Source organism: Gopherus evgoodei, chromosome 5, assembly GCF_007399415.2.
Source record: "Gopherus evgoodei ecotype Sinaloan lineage chromosome 5, rGopEvg1_v1.p, whole genome shotgun sequence".
Taxonomy (NCBI): Eukaryota; Metazoa; Chordata; order Testudines; family Testudinidae; genus Gopherus; species Gopherus evgoodei.
In genome coordinates this window covers 14,322,541-14,340,817 of record NC_044326.1, presented here as the reverse complement: position 1 = coordinate 14,340,817, position 18,277 = coordinate 14,322,541, and the positions used below count along the sequence as shown (strand labels likewise).

Below are 18,277 nucleotides of genomic sequence, written 5' to 3'. Positions count from 1 at the left end.
TCTGGGAAGTGCTACTATCCCCATTTGACAGATGCACTGAGGCATAGAGACACTAAGGCCCAGATCCTCAAAGGGTATTTAGGCATCTAACTCCGATTAGGAGTAAGGCACCTAAATACATTTCAGGCTCTGGGACTATGTGACATATCCAAGGTCACCCAAGAAGTCTGTGGTGGAGGAAGAACTTGAACCCAGGTCTCTTAAGTCCTAGGGCTTGGCTACACTTGCGAGTTACCATGCAATAAAGGAGCCCCGGGTGCCCTAGCTCACTCCCCATCCACACTGGCAAGGCACACAGAGCGCTCTGACTCCATGGCTTCAGCACTCCTGGTACTCCACCTCGGCGAGTGGAATAATGTTTGCTGCGCCCTCGCTGGAGCGCCATGGCACCAGCGTGGACGAGGTCTTGCATTACTGCGCTCTGATCAGCCTCCGGAAACATCCCATAATCCCCTATGTCAAGTGGCCACTCTTGTCACTGTTTTGAATCACTGTAGGAATGCAGATATGCGGTTTGAAAGCTCCGTTTCTGACAGCTGGGAACGCTGTGCGTGAAAGAGAGAGGCAGAGGGGAGGGGGAGGTCTGCTGCTGTCTGAACTTACAAGACAGTATGCTGACGTGCTCTCAGCCCCCCCAAAAACCCACTCTCTTCCCCCACATACACACAACATACTCCCTGTCACACTCCACCCCACCCCACCCCCCATTTTAAAAGCACATTGTAGTCACTTGCATGCTGGGATAGCTGCCCATAATGCACCACTCCCAATGCCACTGCAAGTGCCACAAATGGGCCACGCCAGCACACTGGCAGCTGTCAGTGTGGACAGACTGTAGAACTTCCCCTACTGTGCTCTCCGAAGGCGGGTTTAACTCTCAGCGCTCTACATCTGCAAGTGTAGCCATGCCTCTAGGCTTGTGCCCAAACAACTAGATTTTCTCTTTTAAAAAACGCAGGACCCAGTAGTGCACGCCAGGCTGGAACAACTCTCTTCACAGAGCAGGAGTTCCACTTGCAATATGTTACAATATGTTAGCATGGGCCAGGATTTCTGTAAATCCTCTTGAAGCTGTAGGAGATTTGTGGCTGTCCCCTGTAATCTAGCTACTGCTGTCACTGTAACTGTCTGGCAGGTTCTCAGACCCTTTACAGGAATGCAAAGCCTTTCAGCTGAGTCACCCTGTCACATACTGTGCACAGAGGCAGAGATACTTTTGCTGATTCCTTCTGATGTCAGAGCAGCTGAGTCCTCTTAGCTCTAACCCAGCAGTATAAAAAGATGTACAATAAATGTTTGTGAGGTAGAGGGCACCATTGTGTGAGTGCGCTCTGTTTGCAGTAGGGTGGGAAGTCCAGCTGCTTACCCCCGTCCATGGCTCTCCAGACATGGTACCACCTGACTGGCAAATCTCTCTCTCCCTCTCACTTGCACACACATGCTGTTTACAAATTTCATTACAAAACACCAAATAACACACAAATCACCTGGATCCTTGATTTTTGCGAGGAACTCTGAACTCAGCCCAACTTTGCTGAACCGTTCATGAACAGTTCAGTTATCCAGGGCCCATCTTTGGAAGACCCGAGGTAAATGTCTGGTGTCAGTGTGAAACCAGGCCAAAATCAGCAATTTTGAGTGAGTTTGAGTTCATCTGAGCCCAGTGTCACTCTCTTTAGAATAAAACACAAGGGCTGGTCTACCCACAAAATCAAACACATATCTAAAGCAGGTTTATTGGTTATTTTGGTGGAAGTCTGCATGTGATCACTTATTTTGGATTAAGAATGTCCTGTTAGTTGTTGTGAACCCTCTTATTTCAGATTGAGAGTGTCCTGTTAATAAATCAAAATATGACACACAAATTGGAGCCAAGTGTGTTCACACACAAACTTGCCCTGGAATAAGAGAAGTGTGAATTTAAAGCAAATTTATTTTGGTGTAGGTTTGTGTATAGACAAACCCTTACAAATGGGGGGATGGAAAAAGATCACCAGAGATCCTTGCGTTTTATAACTTTAAGAATTTGTAAGGTGCTCAAATACGATGATGGTGGTAACCAAGGAGCAGACATTACTGGTAGATCCCAGTACTCAAAGCAAACCTTGGGCGGGGGAGTTGCAAATTTACATAAATCTGAAACCCAGCAAACATTTACACAGACCCCTCCAGAAAATGAAATTGCTAGATTTCAGACAACTCTACTTTCCACTTCACTGACCAGCCTCCAAATGCTGACAAACCTGCTGCTTTCCAGGAGAACCTTACCTCTCCCCAGAATCAAGGAGGGGAGTTACAGGAGTTTTGGCCTGAGGGTGATATAGAAGAGTTCTGGAAAACATTGTCTGGGACAATCCACTATCGAACAAGCTTTCAGATTAATTTATCTGCAGGGATGGCTCAAGCCACACATTTTGGATCTGAACTTGCAAAAATCTTTATAATGAAATCTCTCCCTCTTCTGACCTCCACACTTTTCTGACAAAGCAAAATTTGTGCTGCTTTTCTGCTTTGTCCTTCTAGAAGCGGAATCTAATCAAATATATTTCAGAGGTAATTGCTGCTATTCCTCTCCCTTCCCCCACACTTACGGAACATCCCTCATAAATAGCTTTCAAATCTTGGCATCTATCCTTACACATACATTGATAGGGGGGTTATTTATGAGTTGTCTTCGTCTATAGTGCAGTATCTTAAAATGATTGTCATATCTACTGTACATTTCAGTGGTGATTCAGAGGACAGTCAGGGTAGGCACTGGTGTACCTAATTCATACTAGATACACACCATGTAATGGGTACAGTTTTCAAAATTAGGTGACATAGAAGCGTAAGTCCCATTTTCAAAAGAAAATTAGGAGCCTAAGTCCCATTGACTTTCAATGAGACTTAAGTTCCTGAGTTATTTCTGAAAATGGAACTTGTGCATAAGTCACTTAAGTACTTTTGAAGATTTTACCCTACGCTCTTTACTCCTTATGATAAATGGACTGCGAGTGTCAATTTCACCCACCCACATTCAGCCGTCACTGGACTCCACTGGTACATGACAGCTGTCAGCTCAGCATGTTTGTCCTGATTGACACAATCTTGCGGCAGGATTATTTTGTCTATGTTCAATGTGCATCGTACATCCTGCTCTCTGCTGCCCTGCAGAGGATAAGAATCTGCTGCACTCTCCAGCCCCAGAGCCTGATCCCTTAAAACAGTCGTTCTCAACCAGGGGTACATGTACTCCTGGGGGTACTCAGAGGTCTTCCAGGGGGTACATCAACTTACCTAGATATTTGCCTAGTTTTACAACAGACCACATAAAAAGCACTAGCGAAGTTAGTACAAACTACAATGTAATACAGACAATGATGTATTTATATTGCTCTATACGCTGAAATATAAGTGCAATATTTATATTTCAATTGATTCACTTTTACCATATAATTATAAAATAGGAAAGTAAGCAATGTTTCAGTAACAGTGTGCTGTCACACTTTTGTATCTTTAGCTCTGATTTTGTAAGCAAATAATTTTTAAGTGAGGTGTAACTTGTGGTATGCAAGACACATCAGACTCCTGAAATGAGTACGGTAGTCTGGAAAGGTTGAGAGCCACTGCATTAGTTCAAGCTGTAGAAACTCATGTTTCTCTCCTCTGGAAGTTTAAGGTTCAATCCTTGGTGTCGGACAAAATGGTGGCCATCGCACAGCAATCTTCCTCCCTCCTTTAATTGCCCTGACCCTAAGCTGTGATGCTATCCTGTGAACTTAAGCATTACAATATCTGTGTATCTCCATGTCCTTGAGCCAGTGCTTCCTGCATTCCTCTGTTGCTCCCCTTTGAGGATCAGTGAGTAGAGGAAAAAAACTTCACATAACAACACAAGACCGAGGAAAATACTGAGACTTACCTGAGCTGCCCGTGCTTTCTGATGCACTTCTGGATGTTTTGGGCTTGCTCTGTTTGCTGCTTGTTCGTACAGTGACTGGAGGAGGTACAGGACTGCTGCTCTCTTCTCGAATGGTTGAGAGGTCCTGCATGCTAAAGCTCCTGAGTCTCTCAGACAGGGCCCCTTGACCCTAGTCAAACAAACAATACACACAAGTCAGAGTCCATGACACATTTTAAGCCCCATTCCTTCTAAGATTCTGTCTACATTACAGGTTACTTTTGAGAAATGTAAGATATACATTGCTCAGGGGTGTGACTAATCCACACCCCTGGTAAGTTATACCGACCTAAGCACCGGTGTAGACTGTGCTATGTCGGCTGGAGAGCTTCTCCAGCCAATACAGCTACTGCCTATCAGAGGGAGGAGTTACTAAGCTGATGGGAGATCTCTCTCCCCTTGGCTTAGAGCATCTTCACCACAAGTGCTACACTGGTGCAAGTGCTGCAGTGTCGATGTAGCCTATGTTACTGCAGTCATTCAGGAGGAGGAGAGGAGGGAATTCATCAAGTGGAGATGCTCCCCCCTACCGAGGGGGGAGAAAATGGGTTTGTAAAACAATTAATTCTGTTTCCTTTTTTCTTTAGTGCCCCCAATGACCTAAAGTCTGGTCTTTCAGACTTTTGCTGGAGAACTTAAGATGGCTCAGCTGTGTGCCCTAGAAGCTGCTTCAGACGTTAATGAAAGGAGCAAGTGTTTGACTTAAACAGGTGTTTGACAAAATGAAAAAAACAAATAGAGATTTAAACCAACTAGATCAAAATCACTGTCATTCTAAGTTAATCACTTCCATGGTTTCTGCATGGCAGCAGCCTACTAGTTCTCCAGTTGCTCAGAGCATCTCCAAGGCAGACAAGATCTGAATTTCTAATGTAACAGCAAAATCCTTTTAAAAACCAGGAAACATTCCAGATCTTCTCCATACCACACAAAGAAGCAATAAAGGCCCCACATTCATTTACTTCCCTTTGCAGGTTACCTTTAAATCAAGCCACAGGAGGTATATTCCTGAAAGACAGGAACACAGGTTTTCTATGTGAATGGTTGGTACTTAAAGGAATGCAGTCCAGTTTAAAAATAAATAAATAAAAAAAAATCCCATCTAAAAATCAGCATCCCCCAGCACTGTTGTAACCCAAACACCGCAACATACTTCTAGCACAAGAAATCCTGAAGTCATTAGTTAAACTGAGTGATATTCAAAATGTGACCAAATTGCATACATGGTGAAAAATAAATACTCTAAGATAATATTTATAGCATAGTGTAGAGAAAACTACTTTTAAAAATACAGGGGGCCTGATTCTCACTTGTGCCAGTGTAAAATAGGATTCAGAGTAGCAGCCGTGTTAGTCTGTATCCGCAAAAAGAACAGGAGTACTTGTGGCATCCGAAGAAGAGGGCTGTAGCCCACGAAAGCTTATGCTCAAATAAATTTGTTAGTCTCTAAAGTGCCACAAGTACTCCTGTTCTTTTTGTAAAATAGGTGTTACTCCACTGCAATCAATGGAGTGACACCAGTACACACGGAGGTCAGGTCACAATAAGGCAAATAATAGCACGTGATACTGTCCTTTTGCCATAAAGACATGCCTTAGAAAATTAAGGTGCAAATGGTCAGATAAGGAATACTGTATGATTCAAATGCCACTTGCACTTCAGTTTTCCTTGTAAGGGCCCAAAACACTACTGTAGAACAGGGCCAGATCCAGGTTTTCTGCCGCCCCAAGCTGCGAAAAGAAAAAAAAAAACTGATCAGCGGCAGTTCAATCGTGCCGCTCCCTTCTTCGGCGGCAGTTCGGCGACGGGTTCTTCGCTGCCTCTCTTCCTCTTTGGGACTGAGGGACTCGCCATCAAATTCCCGCACTGCCACCCCTTTGTATTGGCCGCCCCAAGCACCAGCTTCCTTAGCTGGTGCCTGGATCCGGCCCTGATGTAGAAGACAACAATAGATGTATGAAGCTAATTCAAGTCTTCTGCATGAGAATCCCACTTTTTAATGCCCCACATCACATTTCCAGATGAAATACAACACTTGATTATATTACACATACACCCTACCTATACACACGTACCACCCTATGGTATTTGATAGTAATCACCCAAACCCTGATGGTTACAGTTGTATTACTACAGTGATTTGGTGCGTATGTAACACCAACAACCCCCACTCATCAGCAGGCAGGATCAAACCTGGGACCTCTGGAGTTTAGTAGATAAGCCTCTACTGCATGAGCTAAAAACGAACTGGCTGTGCTAAGGCTGTAGAGCAGACTCATTAATCTCTCTCTAAGTGGCCTCGGTGCCACTAGACGGGACAGAACACCACACCCAGGAGGTGTGTGGGTTACACTTACACTTCCGTAAAATACTGTAGTTCAAAATTAAAAATTAGTTTGTTTTAAATAAGGAAATCAACCACCCTTCATGATCAGAAAATAATAGTGGGAAATACTCCCCACTGGTAAATTGAACACAACGACAGTGAAGTCAACCTGGCTCACCTAATACATTGATATCAATAGGATGGACTGGTACTAAGATACACCTAGAATAGGAATCCAGAGGTACCAATCTGCCAGCCTCTCTCATCTGCTTCACACAGAGGTAACTCGAAAACTGAACCTATTATCCCACAAAGTGTTTGGTGCTCTCAGAAATTCCCTGAAAGGATTCTATCTAAGATTTAAATTGGACCAGACACTGTGCCCTATCAGTGCTCAGAACTACTGTCATAATGTGGTGGCACACATGGTCCCCTACATAATTTCTAGATTAGTGATTTCTAAACTTTCCAGCCTACAGCTCACTTCATAACAGAAAAATCCTCTCAGGGACCCATCTCCTTTCTCAACCTGTGGTTCCCCTACCTCTAGGTTCTCACAGTATTTCACTGTGGGAACCATCAGGGTACTCTATGAAACACAGCTTGGAAAACAGCGTTCTACGTTAACAAAAAGAAAACGCCATTCTCTGCTGACTTCTGTAGTACCATCTTGTGGTACCAGCAGCTGAAGAAGGGGAATCACCTGCATGAAATGAATAAAAATGGCCCTTTTACAATGTGTCTGTGTGGTGACGGTAACAATCTATTTTTTTCTTTTCAGTCTACTGCACCTTTAAGTTTCTAAAAATTATCTCGGGCTGCAGAATTCAGCAGCAATTTTGTTCTCGGACTTGCTGCAGCCTTTTAAGAGGGGACACATGGGCCAGGTCCACACTATGTCAGAAGAAAGAACAAGGAGTACTTGTGGCACTTTAGAGACTAACAAATGTATTTGAGCATAAGCTTTCATGGGCTAAAACCCACTTCATCGGATGCATGCAGTGGAAAATACAGTAGGAATATATATATACATAGAGAACATGAAAACAATGGAAAAGAAGCTGTTGAGGAAGTCCACCACGATTTCAACAATTTCCATCCCACCATCAAACTCAGCCTGGACCAGTCCATACAAGAGATCCACTTCCTGGACACTACAGTGCTAATAAGTGATGGTCACATAAACACCACCCTATACCGGAAACCTACTGACTGCTTGTAGCAGGGTGGTTACCCACTCCTGCCCTGAGGGGTTTAAAAAGTGGCCTGGGAGGGCTTGAAAGCTGCCACGCTAAAAGCTGGCTTGATTGGGGAAGTGGCTGCAGCTGGGCCATACCCTAATCAGGCCACAGCTGGCTTGTATTAAAAGGCCAGGGAAGCCAGGAGCAAACAGTCTCCCTCTGGCTGTAGATGGAGAAGGGCCTGGCTGCAGGGAGCTAGACCCAGGGTACCTGAGGGGAGCAGGGCTGGGGAACTCCTGCCTGGAAAGCCCCAGGCTGTGGCCCAGCACAAGGCCATCAGGTACTTGGGATTGCAGGGGGCAGGCCAGGGGTAGGCAAAGGCAGCAGATCCAAACCCCTTTGCCTATGATGAGTGGCTGATAACTGCAGTCTGCTCCAGTGAATGGGGGCTAGATGTAGACTGGACAGTAGCCAAAAGTGGGGATAGTGGGTTGGGGGTTCCCCAGGGAGGGGAGACCCAGATTGGTGGAGTACTGCCAGGGGGCAGCACCCCAGTTAAAAGGGCACCGGGGTCCAGGGAGGGACACGGGGGAGCCAAGAGGACAGGTGGATCACTGGCCTGCAGAGGGCGCGCCTGGCTGGAAGAGAGCTAATTCCCGAGGACGACCAGCAGGAGGTGCTGCAGAGGTGAGTCCACTGTGCTACACCGCTATACTTACCTACATGCCTCCAGCTTTCATCCAGACCACATCACATGATCCATTGTCTACAGCCAAGCTCTAAGATACAAACGCATTTGCTCCAACCCCTCAGACAGAGAAACACCTACAAGATCTCTATCAAGCATTCTTACAACCACGTTACCCACCTGCTGAAGTGAAGAAACAGATTGACAGAGCCAGAAGAGTACCCAGAAGTCGCCTACTACAGGACAGACCCAACAAAGAAAGTAACAGAATGCCAATATTGAAAGAGAAATTTTTAAGCCATCCAGTGATGATCACATGTGGCCAACCTGTAGTTACCGTACCTTAGCATCAGTGGTTTCTTGATGGGCAACTGAACACCAACCCATCCCCACCATATAAGCAGCATTATGCTGAGTGAAATTAATACTCCTTTCTCCATAACTTTGGTTCAGCAGACCCATGTATAGTATCAGACCCATCTGCGCCCACACTGTGGGTTCAGTACTACAGACATTTACTATGGGGAGTAGTGCTTGCTACTGAATTATGGTCCCTCTGGCTTTGATGGGGCTTTACCCAGGAGCAAATTATTATGTATCCTTCTTTCTATAGCAGTAGCACCTTTGATCCCCAGTCATGGACCAGGACCCCATCGTGCTAGGTGCTGTACAAACACTGCACAAAAAGACAAACCCTGCTCCAAAGAGCTCTGTCTAAGTGTATCACAAGAGACAGCAGATGGATTGAGAGAGACTGAGGGAGTACAAGAGAACAATGAGACAATATTGGTCACCATGACAGGCTGTGGTCTCAGCACACCGGCAGCCTAACCAGGATCAAGTTTTTGGTGGGCTTGTATAGTACAGTAAGTGATGAGACAGTTAGTGAACATTTGCAGAAGGGGATTTGATATCTAAACACTTGAGCCAAATTCTGCCCTCATTTACACCAGTGCAGCCTCACCGATTTCAATAGAATTGCACCAACTGGTGTAAGTGAGGGCAGAATTTGCCCCCTCAGCTGTATGGGGGATTCTGCTATGAAAAGCAAACAAAGCAACTTGGCCAATATAGCGGTAACAATGAGTTACATGAAAAAACAATCAACCCCCCTGATTAACTGTTAGATTTGACCTAATTACTAGCAAAGGGCTTTTAAGATATTTTGCTGATGAGACTGGAGAGGATTTTAGAGTGCAGTACACAAAAGCCACACACTGTAAAGTGACCAGGCATTGGGTGTTCCCATGACAATCTCATCTGAGTGGGAAATGTTTGCTAGTCCTGGTTTAGTTTTGATGATTACGTTCTTCACACTAGTCTTGTTGGGAATCTAAAGTCTAGACTCATAGACTTTCAGGTCAGAAGGGACCATCATGATCTTCTAGTCTGACCTCCTGCACAATGTAGGCCACAGAATCTCACCCACCCACTCCTGTAACAAACCCCTGACCTACGTCTGAGCTATTCAAGTCCTCAACTTGTGGTTTAAAGACTTCAAGGTACAGAGAATCCTCCAGCAAGTGATCCAAGGTAGAGCGAGAGCAGGGCCTCACGGCGGAGCAGGGGTGGAGCCCACCGGGAAAAATAAAAGTCAGCACCTATGCCAGGGGTAGGCAACCTATGGCATGGATGCTGAAGGTGGCATGCGAGCTGATTTTCAGCAGCACTCACACTGCTTGGATCCTGGCCACCGGTCCGGGGGGCTCTACATTTCATTTAATTTTAAATGAAGCTTCTTAAACATTTTGAAACCTTATTTACTTATTTACTAAACAATAGTTTAGTAATATATTATAGACTTATAGAAAGAGACCTTCTAAAAACATTAAAATGTATTACTGGCACACGAGACGTTAAATCAGAGTGAATAAATGAAGACTCAGCACACCACTTCTGAAAGGTTGCCGACCCCTGATCTATGCATTCGGGGCAAATGTAATCCAGGCCAGCTCAAGGTTCTGAGGGGGGCAGCAATGTGCTAGGGATGCATGCACATCTCTGTGGCTGACGATGGAGGATGGGAGAAGATTAGTGTGAAAGTTATGGCAATATCTTAAAAAACCTTATTGAATTAAGATTACGTGTCTTTGGAGCCTGTTGTATTAAATGCGAAGGTTACGTATTACTGTGGGCCTGGACCATCCTTGGTCTTTTGGGACAATACATGTGTCATGGATTTCCTGGGAGATCCACCCCGGTTACACAAAAACCCAGCCTCTGGAAGCTATGCCCTGAAGAGGGGACCATTGATCTTGGCCTAGTGAACAGGCGATCAGTAGACAAAGGCCCGAGCTGCATAAAAGAGAGACTGAACTATTCATTGTTATGAACTTGTAACCACAAAAGAACCTCTTTGTGGGGTTTGACACTTATTTCCTGCCAGAGCCTTTGTTGGAGTCAGGGGATGACCTCTGGTAAGCTTATTATCATAGAAGGGACCTCAAGAGGTCATCTAGTCCAGTCCCCTACACTCAGGACAGGACTAAGTATTATCTAGACCATCCCTGACAGGTGTTTGTCTAACCTGCTCTTAAAAATCTCCGAAGACAGAGATTCCACAATCTCTCCAGGCAATTTATTCTAGTGCTTAACCACACTGGGACCTTATTAACATGTGTACTGTGTCTCCCATTGTTTTAATATGCTTCCTCTCTAATGCTCTCACCTTAAGAATAAATATGGCTGCTTATAAAGAGCTGTGTGGTAACTTGTAACTGCTCGCAATCATGCTGTTCATAACCTCTGAAGAGAAAGCAAAGGGCAAGTGCTGGCCTGTTTAGGCAGTTTGGCTTACTGGGGATATCACACAGTTGGCAGGGAACTGAGCAGCCTGGAAAAAATCCTGGTGAGGAGGGAGATGCGGATCTCTGCCCAACAAAGTTGATGGTTGAGGAGCCAGGAGCCTACAGCAGTGCCCTTGAAGGACCATAGAGAGGACATACAGATGCAGTTGCATGGAATGGCGACAGAGAGGATGGGCAGGGAAGTCCATCTGTAACCTCAGATGAGTTATTTATTTAACTTCTCCTTGCCTCAGTTTCTCCATCTGAGAGATGGGGAAAAGAACACCTAACTCACAGCCATATTGGGTCAGACCAATGGTTCATCTAACCCAGTATTTTGTCTTCTGACACTGGCCAATGCCAGGTGCTCTGGAGGGAATGAACAGAACAGGGCAATTTTGAGTGATCCATCCCGTCATCCAGTCCCAGCTTCTGGCAGTTGAAAGACACCCAGAGCCTGGTGTTATGTCCCTGACCATTTTGGCTAATAGCCATTGATAAGAACAGTCATACATGTTTGTAAAATGCTTGTATCAAAAGCACCAAGTATCACCACTTCACTCTTTATACTGCTAGGCTCTCCTCACCCTATGAGCATCAAATCTCCTGGCATGTTTGAAATCCACATGAGGAATTCCCATTGGTGTCAACAGGAGCTAAGTGCTGTTGTGTTTACTGCCAGTTTAGAAACAGTCCTAGGTGAGGTTCATGTACCACTAATTGGCATGTTGGCAGCTATCTTAGTTCTGGTCATTGGGAGACAGCGTGAGAAATTGTGCTATACCTACTTAGATAGCTCAGTGGTTTTGTGCATTGGCTTGCTAAACCCAGGGTTGTGAGTTCAATCCTTGGAGGGGCCATTTAGGGAACTAGGGTAAAAATCTGTCTGGGGATTGGCCCTGCCCTGAGCAGGGGGTTGGACTAGATGACCTCCCGAGGTCCCTTCCAACCCTGATATTCTATGACACTGTAAAGAGCTGATGGTTGCACCCAGAAGCTATCACAGTCGGATACAAGCATAAGCTATGGGAATAGAACCCAGGACCTTATGCTGTAAAATAGAGGCCTCTTCTCCATGAGCGAAAAAGGGCTGTGATAGTATTAAGATTTATCGCCTCCCTAGACTAGCCACCGTAGAGCAATATGAACACACACCAATGCTCCATTCAATCTTGATTCCACATCTTCCCTGTAACCATGCCAGAGTGTGAAAAAAAACTAATGCTAGGACAGTAATAAGGAAACAGGGACATTTGCTCACTGGAACAGGATGGTGTGTGTTCATTATATCCGGGTGTTTGGTTTGTGCAGTTCATTTCCTCTCCTGGGGACTTTACATCAATGCCAGCAGACAGTTCCTCCTAATCTACTCTCTCCATGTTTGCAGTGTGGCTCTGCCCTCCGGTGCTTTGCCTACATGTCACCTTCACCTTTGATTGGGGCTGGATTTACATCAAAGAAACACCCAACAGAAGGGGGGAAATTAAGCAGCTGCCCTGCCCTGAGTGTGGTGCAGCAAAGAGTTTGAGTTGTGTTTGGTTTGTGGTGTAGTTAGTGAAAAAGAAACCGGAAGCAATGGTGACCTCTGCTATTGAGATACAATGCATCTCTGCCATCGTGCTGTAATAATTGGAGAAATGCTGTAATAGCCAGCACAGGACCATATGCTTCAAGAAAGCTGTGTATCCTTCTCTTGACTAGCCCAATACAACAAAGCCAAGGCTTTTCAAGTGACCACTGCTTTTGATTGCCCAACTTGAGACACTTAAAGGAGGCCTGATTTCACAGGGCATGTGCTCGGCCCCTCCTGGAAACCAGGCCCCTTTAAGGTCCCTCATGCTGGGCACCCAAAATCAGTTATCACTTTTGAAAATCCTGACCACAAAGACTAGGGACACAATACGGCCCTCACCTTGATGGATGTGCAAAGTGCTGCAAACAGAGTTTTTATCAGATACCTCACACAAGCAGGCACGGGGGTGAATCTACCACTTTAATTATCAAAGAAGGCTTGATGAATGTGATCAAAGGAAGGAAATCCACCCTGCCCCAAGCAGTGTTCTCCCTTCCCACATCACTCAGCTCCACATGCAGTTTAAAGCAGAGAGCTCTGCAGCTCTCCTCTGGCGAATTATGCCAAGGCAGCACTCTCCTATGTGGGATCTAGAAGCCTGCTGGTACCTGAGAGAGCGGGACGGAGTTTGCCCAGAGAGGAAGAACTGACCCAAACAGATAGGCTAGAGCAGGCCTGCACAACATGCGGCCCATAGAGCCTCACTGTGCAGCCTGCGGGGGGATTCTAAATCCCCCGCACACAGCACTCTGTGGGCAGCCCAGAGCCTTTGACTCCCGGCCGCGGCTGGGATTTAAAGGGCTCTGGGCTCCCCGCAGCAGCCGCGGCCGGGAGTCAAAGGCTCTGGGCTGCCCACAGCCGTGGGGAGCCCAGAGCCCTTTAAATCTCAGCTGCAGCTGGGAATCAAAAGGGCTCTGGGCTGCCTGCAGATTCCCCGCCACTGCGGGCAGCCCAGAGCCCTTTGAATCCCAGCCGCGGCTCCAGTGGATGGGCTGGGGCTGTGATTTAAAGGGCTCGGGCTCCCCTCAGCAGCAGGAGCTCTGGGCCCTTTAAATCCCTGCCCCAGCCCCGGAAAGCTCCGCGTTCCCCCAGCCACCGGAGCCCCAGGCCCTTTAATTTGCCCCTGAGGGCTCTCAGCCACCTCTTCAGCTGGGAGCCCCTGGTTGATTTAAAATGAAGTATCACCTCCCCACCACCAACCTTCCTTTTCAGCCCACAGCGTTTTGGTGGGGCAGCACTGGGGAAGGAGGGTTTGTTTCTGCAGGGCTGGGCGGTGCTGGAGTGGGATGTTTTCACGGGGCTGGGAAGTGCTTGGTGGAGGGTGTTTCCGTGGGGCTGGGGGGTTTCAGCCCTCAGCTGTTTTCTTTGGAGTAATGCGGCCCTCGTCGCTTTACGAGTTGTGCAGGCCTGGGCTAGAGCAAGGATCTTTTCTCAGGGCCTGATCCAAAGGCCAGTGAAGTCAATAGGAGTCATTCCACTGACACCAGTGGGCTCTGGATCAGGGCCCTAAAGGCTTTGGAGATCCAGGGCGATACATGTGTGCTGCAATTCTAACTCCTTAATTTGTGTGACTGGCACTTCTAGGAGACAGCCAGAATTACCACCAACCCTGGCAGTGTTTCAGGTCACATTTTCACATGTATGACAGACTCTTGGACAATCTCTCAGACCTATTAGGCACAAACGGGCTTTTCATCAATGCCAGTCATGCATGCCTTCTCTCTCCATCTCTTTTTTCCCATCCAAAACACTGTGGCTGTTCCAAGGAAGTTTCAGCTTTTCAGTCCCCGTTCACTATTGTCATCATCATCAATATAGCAGTAGACCTAAAGAGCCTGTTGTGCCAGGTGCCGAGCAAACATTTGGAAGGTAGTCCCAGCCTAGAAGAGCTTACACTCTAAAAGGCAAAACCAAAAGAAGGGCCAGGAAAGAGAGAGAACATATGAGCAAGCGTCTGAGTTGGTGATTGACATACATCTTGTTAGTAGGACAGAGCCCCGTGCCCCTCGGAGGGGAATGAGCTGAACTAGTGGAAGGGGGCTGCATATCAGGATTTACCTCGTTACCAGATCCTACCACTTAGTTCTTACCCTCCTGAAGTCACCGTGTGGTGATGGAAGGACAGTGGTGCCACACAAGGGGGATGCAAGGTGGTGGGACAAGGACTCTGCGTCGAGTACCCAGCACCAGATGTCTGGCTTTGTCTCCACTCAGAAATCCTCAGAAATTTACCACTCATCTTGAGAGAGAGAGAGAGTATGCGCAAGCAAGGGAGATTGGCACAAGAGGCTTGGGGTTTTGAGAGCCCCTCACCTGTCTAGTAATGACCTATATTTTTGCCTAGCAGCAGAATTGTTTTGTTTTGTTTTTTAATTGTGTCCCACTAATCTAACATCTAGGCCATTTATCAGTCAGGCCAGTGGAGGATCTGACTGAGCTAAGGAGGCGGCACATATATACTAGCCCACAGGTGGGCAAACTTTGTGGCCCAAGGGCCACATTGGGGTTGCAAAACTATATGGAGGACCAGGTAGGGAGGGCTGTGCCTCCCCGAACAGCCTGGCCCCCGTCACCTATCTGCCCCCTCCCACCTCCCATCCCCTAACTGCCCCCCTCACAACCTCCCCAGAGGTGAAAATAAGCTGGTGCGCCCCAGTACGGCATACAGGCAAGAGCCGGTGCACTCTACCGGGGCAGATTGGCTTCTCCCGGCAGCCATTTAAAGGGCTTGGGGCCCCTTTAAAATCGCTCCAAGGATTTCTGCAGTTCCTTCTTAACTGCATGAAACTAGTCCCTAGATTGCTGGGGGGTGGGGGAGGACCCAAACACCTATGAAACAGGTGTAGGGGGACTGGCTGGCAGGGCGCTGCTGGAGGCGCGGGGCAGGGGGACCAGTAGACGGTGTGCTGCTGAGGGCACGGGGCAGGGGGACCAGTTGGGAGGGCAACGAAATTTCAGAACTCTAGAAAGTGGAAGGTGTTTGCTCTCAATAGCCTATAGGAATGTTTTTTGAGTGAAAATCTTTCAATATTTCATAGGAGTTTGGGTCCTACCCCCTTCCCCCCCAACAATTTAGGGACTAGTTTCACGCAATTGATAAGGAACTGCAAAAATCCTGCCCAGTCAGTGGTTTTTGAAGGATTTAAAGGGCTCCCACTGCTGCTACCTCCAGGGCCCTTTAAATCACCACCCGAGTCTGGCTGCTGGATTCCTGGGGTAGCGGCACTGGGGCTCCAGTGGTGATTTAAAGGGCATGAGGCTCACGGCAGCTGCTACTGCAGTGGAGCCCAGGGCACTTTAAAGCTCCACTAGAGCCTGGGGTGGCAGCTGGGAGCCCCCCAGGCTCTGACAGTGATTTAAAGTGCCTGGGGCTTCACTGCAGTAGGGCAGCTGGAGCCCCAGGCCCTTTAAATCACCCCCAGCTCTGGGGCTCCCAGCTGCCTGTGCAGCTGGTAGCTCTGGGGGTGATTTAAAGCATCTGGGGATTTAAAGGCCCTGCCTCTTCTGGTTGAGCCCCCCCCCCTGCCCCCAGGACTCCAGAGTGCCGGTAAGTCCTTTAAGTTACTTTCACCCCTGCCCCCGACCCATCCAACCCCACCTGCTCCTTGTCCCCGACCGCCCCCTCCCAGGACTTCCTGCCCCTAACTGCCCCGGGACCCCACCCTCTATCCAACCCCCCTGCTCCCAGTCTGCTATCCACACCCCCACCCCTTGACAAGCCCCCCAGGACCCCACACCTACCCAATCCCCCCATTCCCCATCCCCTGACCCATATTCACATCCCTGTCCCCTGACAGGCCCCCCTGGGATTCCCACGCTTATCCAACTCCCCATCTGCCCCCCAGAACCTCCACCCCATCCAACAGCCCCCTGCTCCCTGACTGCCCCCCAGGACCTCCCATCCCCCTTACCACGCCGCTCAGAGCAGCATGTCAGATTGGCAGCTGCGCTACTCAGCAGGAGCTCGCAGCTCTGCTATCCAGAGCGCTGCCCACGCAGCGGCGTCACTGCAGGGAAGAGGGGACAGCAGAGCAGGAGCAGGGGGCTAGCCGGCCGGGCAGGATGGTCCCACGGGCCGGATGTGGCCTGCGGGCCGTAGTTTGTCCACCTCTGTTCTAGTCTGTGCTTGTAGCATCTTGGTCTGGGAGGGGACACCAGAGAGAAGGAAAAAAAGGGGTCATGTCTCAAAGTTCAAGAGTACTTAGATCTGGGTCCATTTCTCACTTTAACTGGGCCTGCACCCAATAAACTTAGGGCTAGAGCCTCATACCTAGATCAACAGATGTGATGGTAATTTATACCAGCTGAGGATGGGGCCCCTGATATCTTAGCATCTATTTCTGTTCTGTTATTTCAGCTGAAGTAGGATATGAGATGGACCTTTCCTTTTTCTACTTGGTAAGGCCACATTTTCCACAGGGGGCTGCAGGGGCTCAGCCTTTCTGAAAACCAGGCCACTTACTGGGGTGCTGAAATATGGATTTGGGGGCCTAATTTCAGCCTTGGGCTTCAACATGAGCAGTTTAACACGTATTAAAGGCAAACTGCCTTGTCTCCATGGGGCTGTTAATATGTATTAGCTAGCACCTTCCAAAGGCTAGGGCAGGGTGACCAGATGTCCTGATTTTATAGGGAGAGTCCTGATTTGGAGGTCTTTTTCTTATATAGGCTCCAATTACCCCCACCTCCGTCCCAATTTTTCACATTTGTTGTCTGGTCACCCTAGCTAGGGGAGACAAGCCAGTGAGAGTCCTGGAGCTGACGACTGAAATAGGGGATAGGGCACTTTCTAAACTTGGGAGCAAGGGTACTGAGAAACATTTTCCCTTAATGACAGCTGTATTTTGGTTTTATTCACTGTATGTCACCCTGATGTGCTCTCCAGACCATAATAAAGTCATTAAAACTCAACACCTAGGAATGCAGAGAAGTATTATACCTACTTTTCAAGTGAAAAAAATTGAGGCACAGAGAGGTGAGTGGCTTGTCAAAGGCCAAACACAGAACTGACGGCAGAACCCAGGAATCCCAACTCCATCCCCTACTCTAACCATTAGATTAAACTCCTTTCCAGAGCCAGGAATAGAACAGAGTGGTTGTTTTGTTACAAATGCCTCAAATCATTCCAGTACTAAATCCCCTGAGCTAGCCATTAAACCACTCTCCCACCTCTGAAAACAAGCAGCTCGGTAAAACTTCTTACCTGTTCTGGGTACTAGCCTAATTTAAAATGCTGTCCCTAGGAGAAAGCCTTTGAATAGCTTGTAGACAGGGAGGATGGTTCAGTGGTTAGGGCCCAAGCCTGAAACCTGGGTTCAGGTCCATGCTCTACCATGAACTTCTTCTGTGACCCTGGGCAACTCATTTAGCCTCTCTGTGCCTCTATTCCCCATCTGAAAATGGAGACAGTAGCACTTTCCTACCTCATAGGTGTGTTGTGAAGGTAAATACACTGAAGATTGTGAGGTGTTCAGATACTGCAGCGGCAGTAAGGTGTGACAATGGTAAAGAATCACAGAAAGAGATTCTTTCTTATAACACTGAACAAGGATCTCCATTAGATTACAGAAAACTACCATTCCTAAAACTATTCTGTCCCCCTTCTTTCACTGCAGACCTTCTTCCCTATGGCCATCCCCAGCCTCCCTTCCACCTGGCCTTCTGCTACCACTGGAGCTGTGTACATATCCTCACAAGGTGGAAAACAGGCATTTTGAGAAAGGGCTCAAGACTCAATTATTCTGTTTCTGTGCTCAGGGCAGGGAGGGAGAGGTGGGGCA

The 18,277-nt window shown here is 47.6% G+C and overlaps 1 protein-coding gene across 4 annotated transcripts in view; it reads right to left on the bottom strand.

The window, feature by feature from the left end:
• The window catches only part of REEP1 (receptor accessory protein 1), a 104,457-nt gene that overhangs the window by 32,959 nt on the left and 53,221 nt on the right, over nucleotides 1–18,277 (bottom strand). For all 4 annotated transcript variants that reach the window (XM_030564616.1, XM_030564615.1, XM_030564618.1 and 1 more), the window contains one exon: nucleotides 3,905–4,073. In XM_030564616.1, coding sequence (XP_030420476.1) covers nucleotides 3,905–4,073 — 169 coding nt within the window. The remainder of the gene's footprint in view (nucleotides 1–3,904; nucleotides 4,074–18,277) is intronic.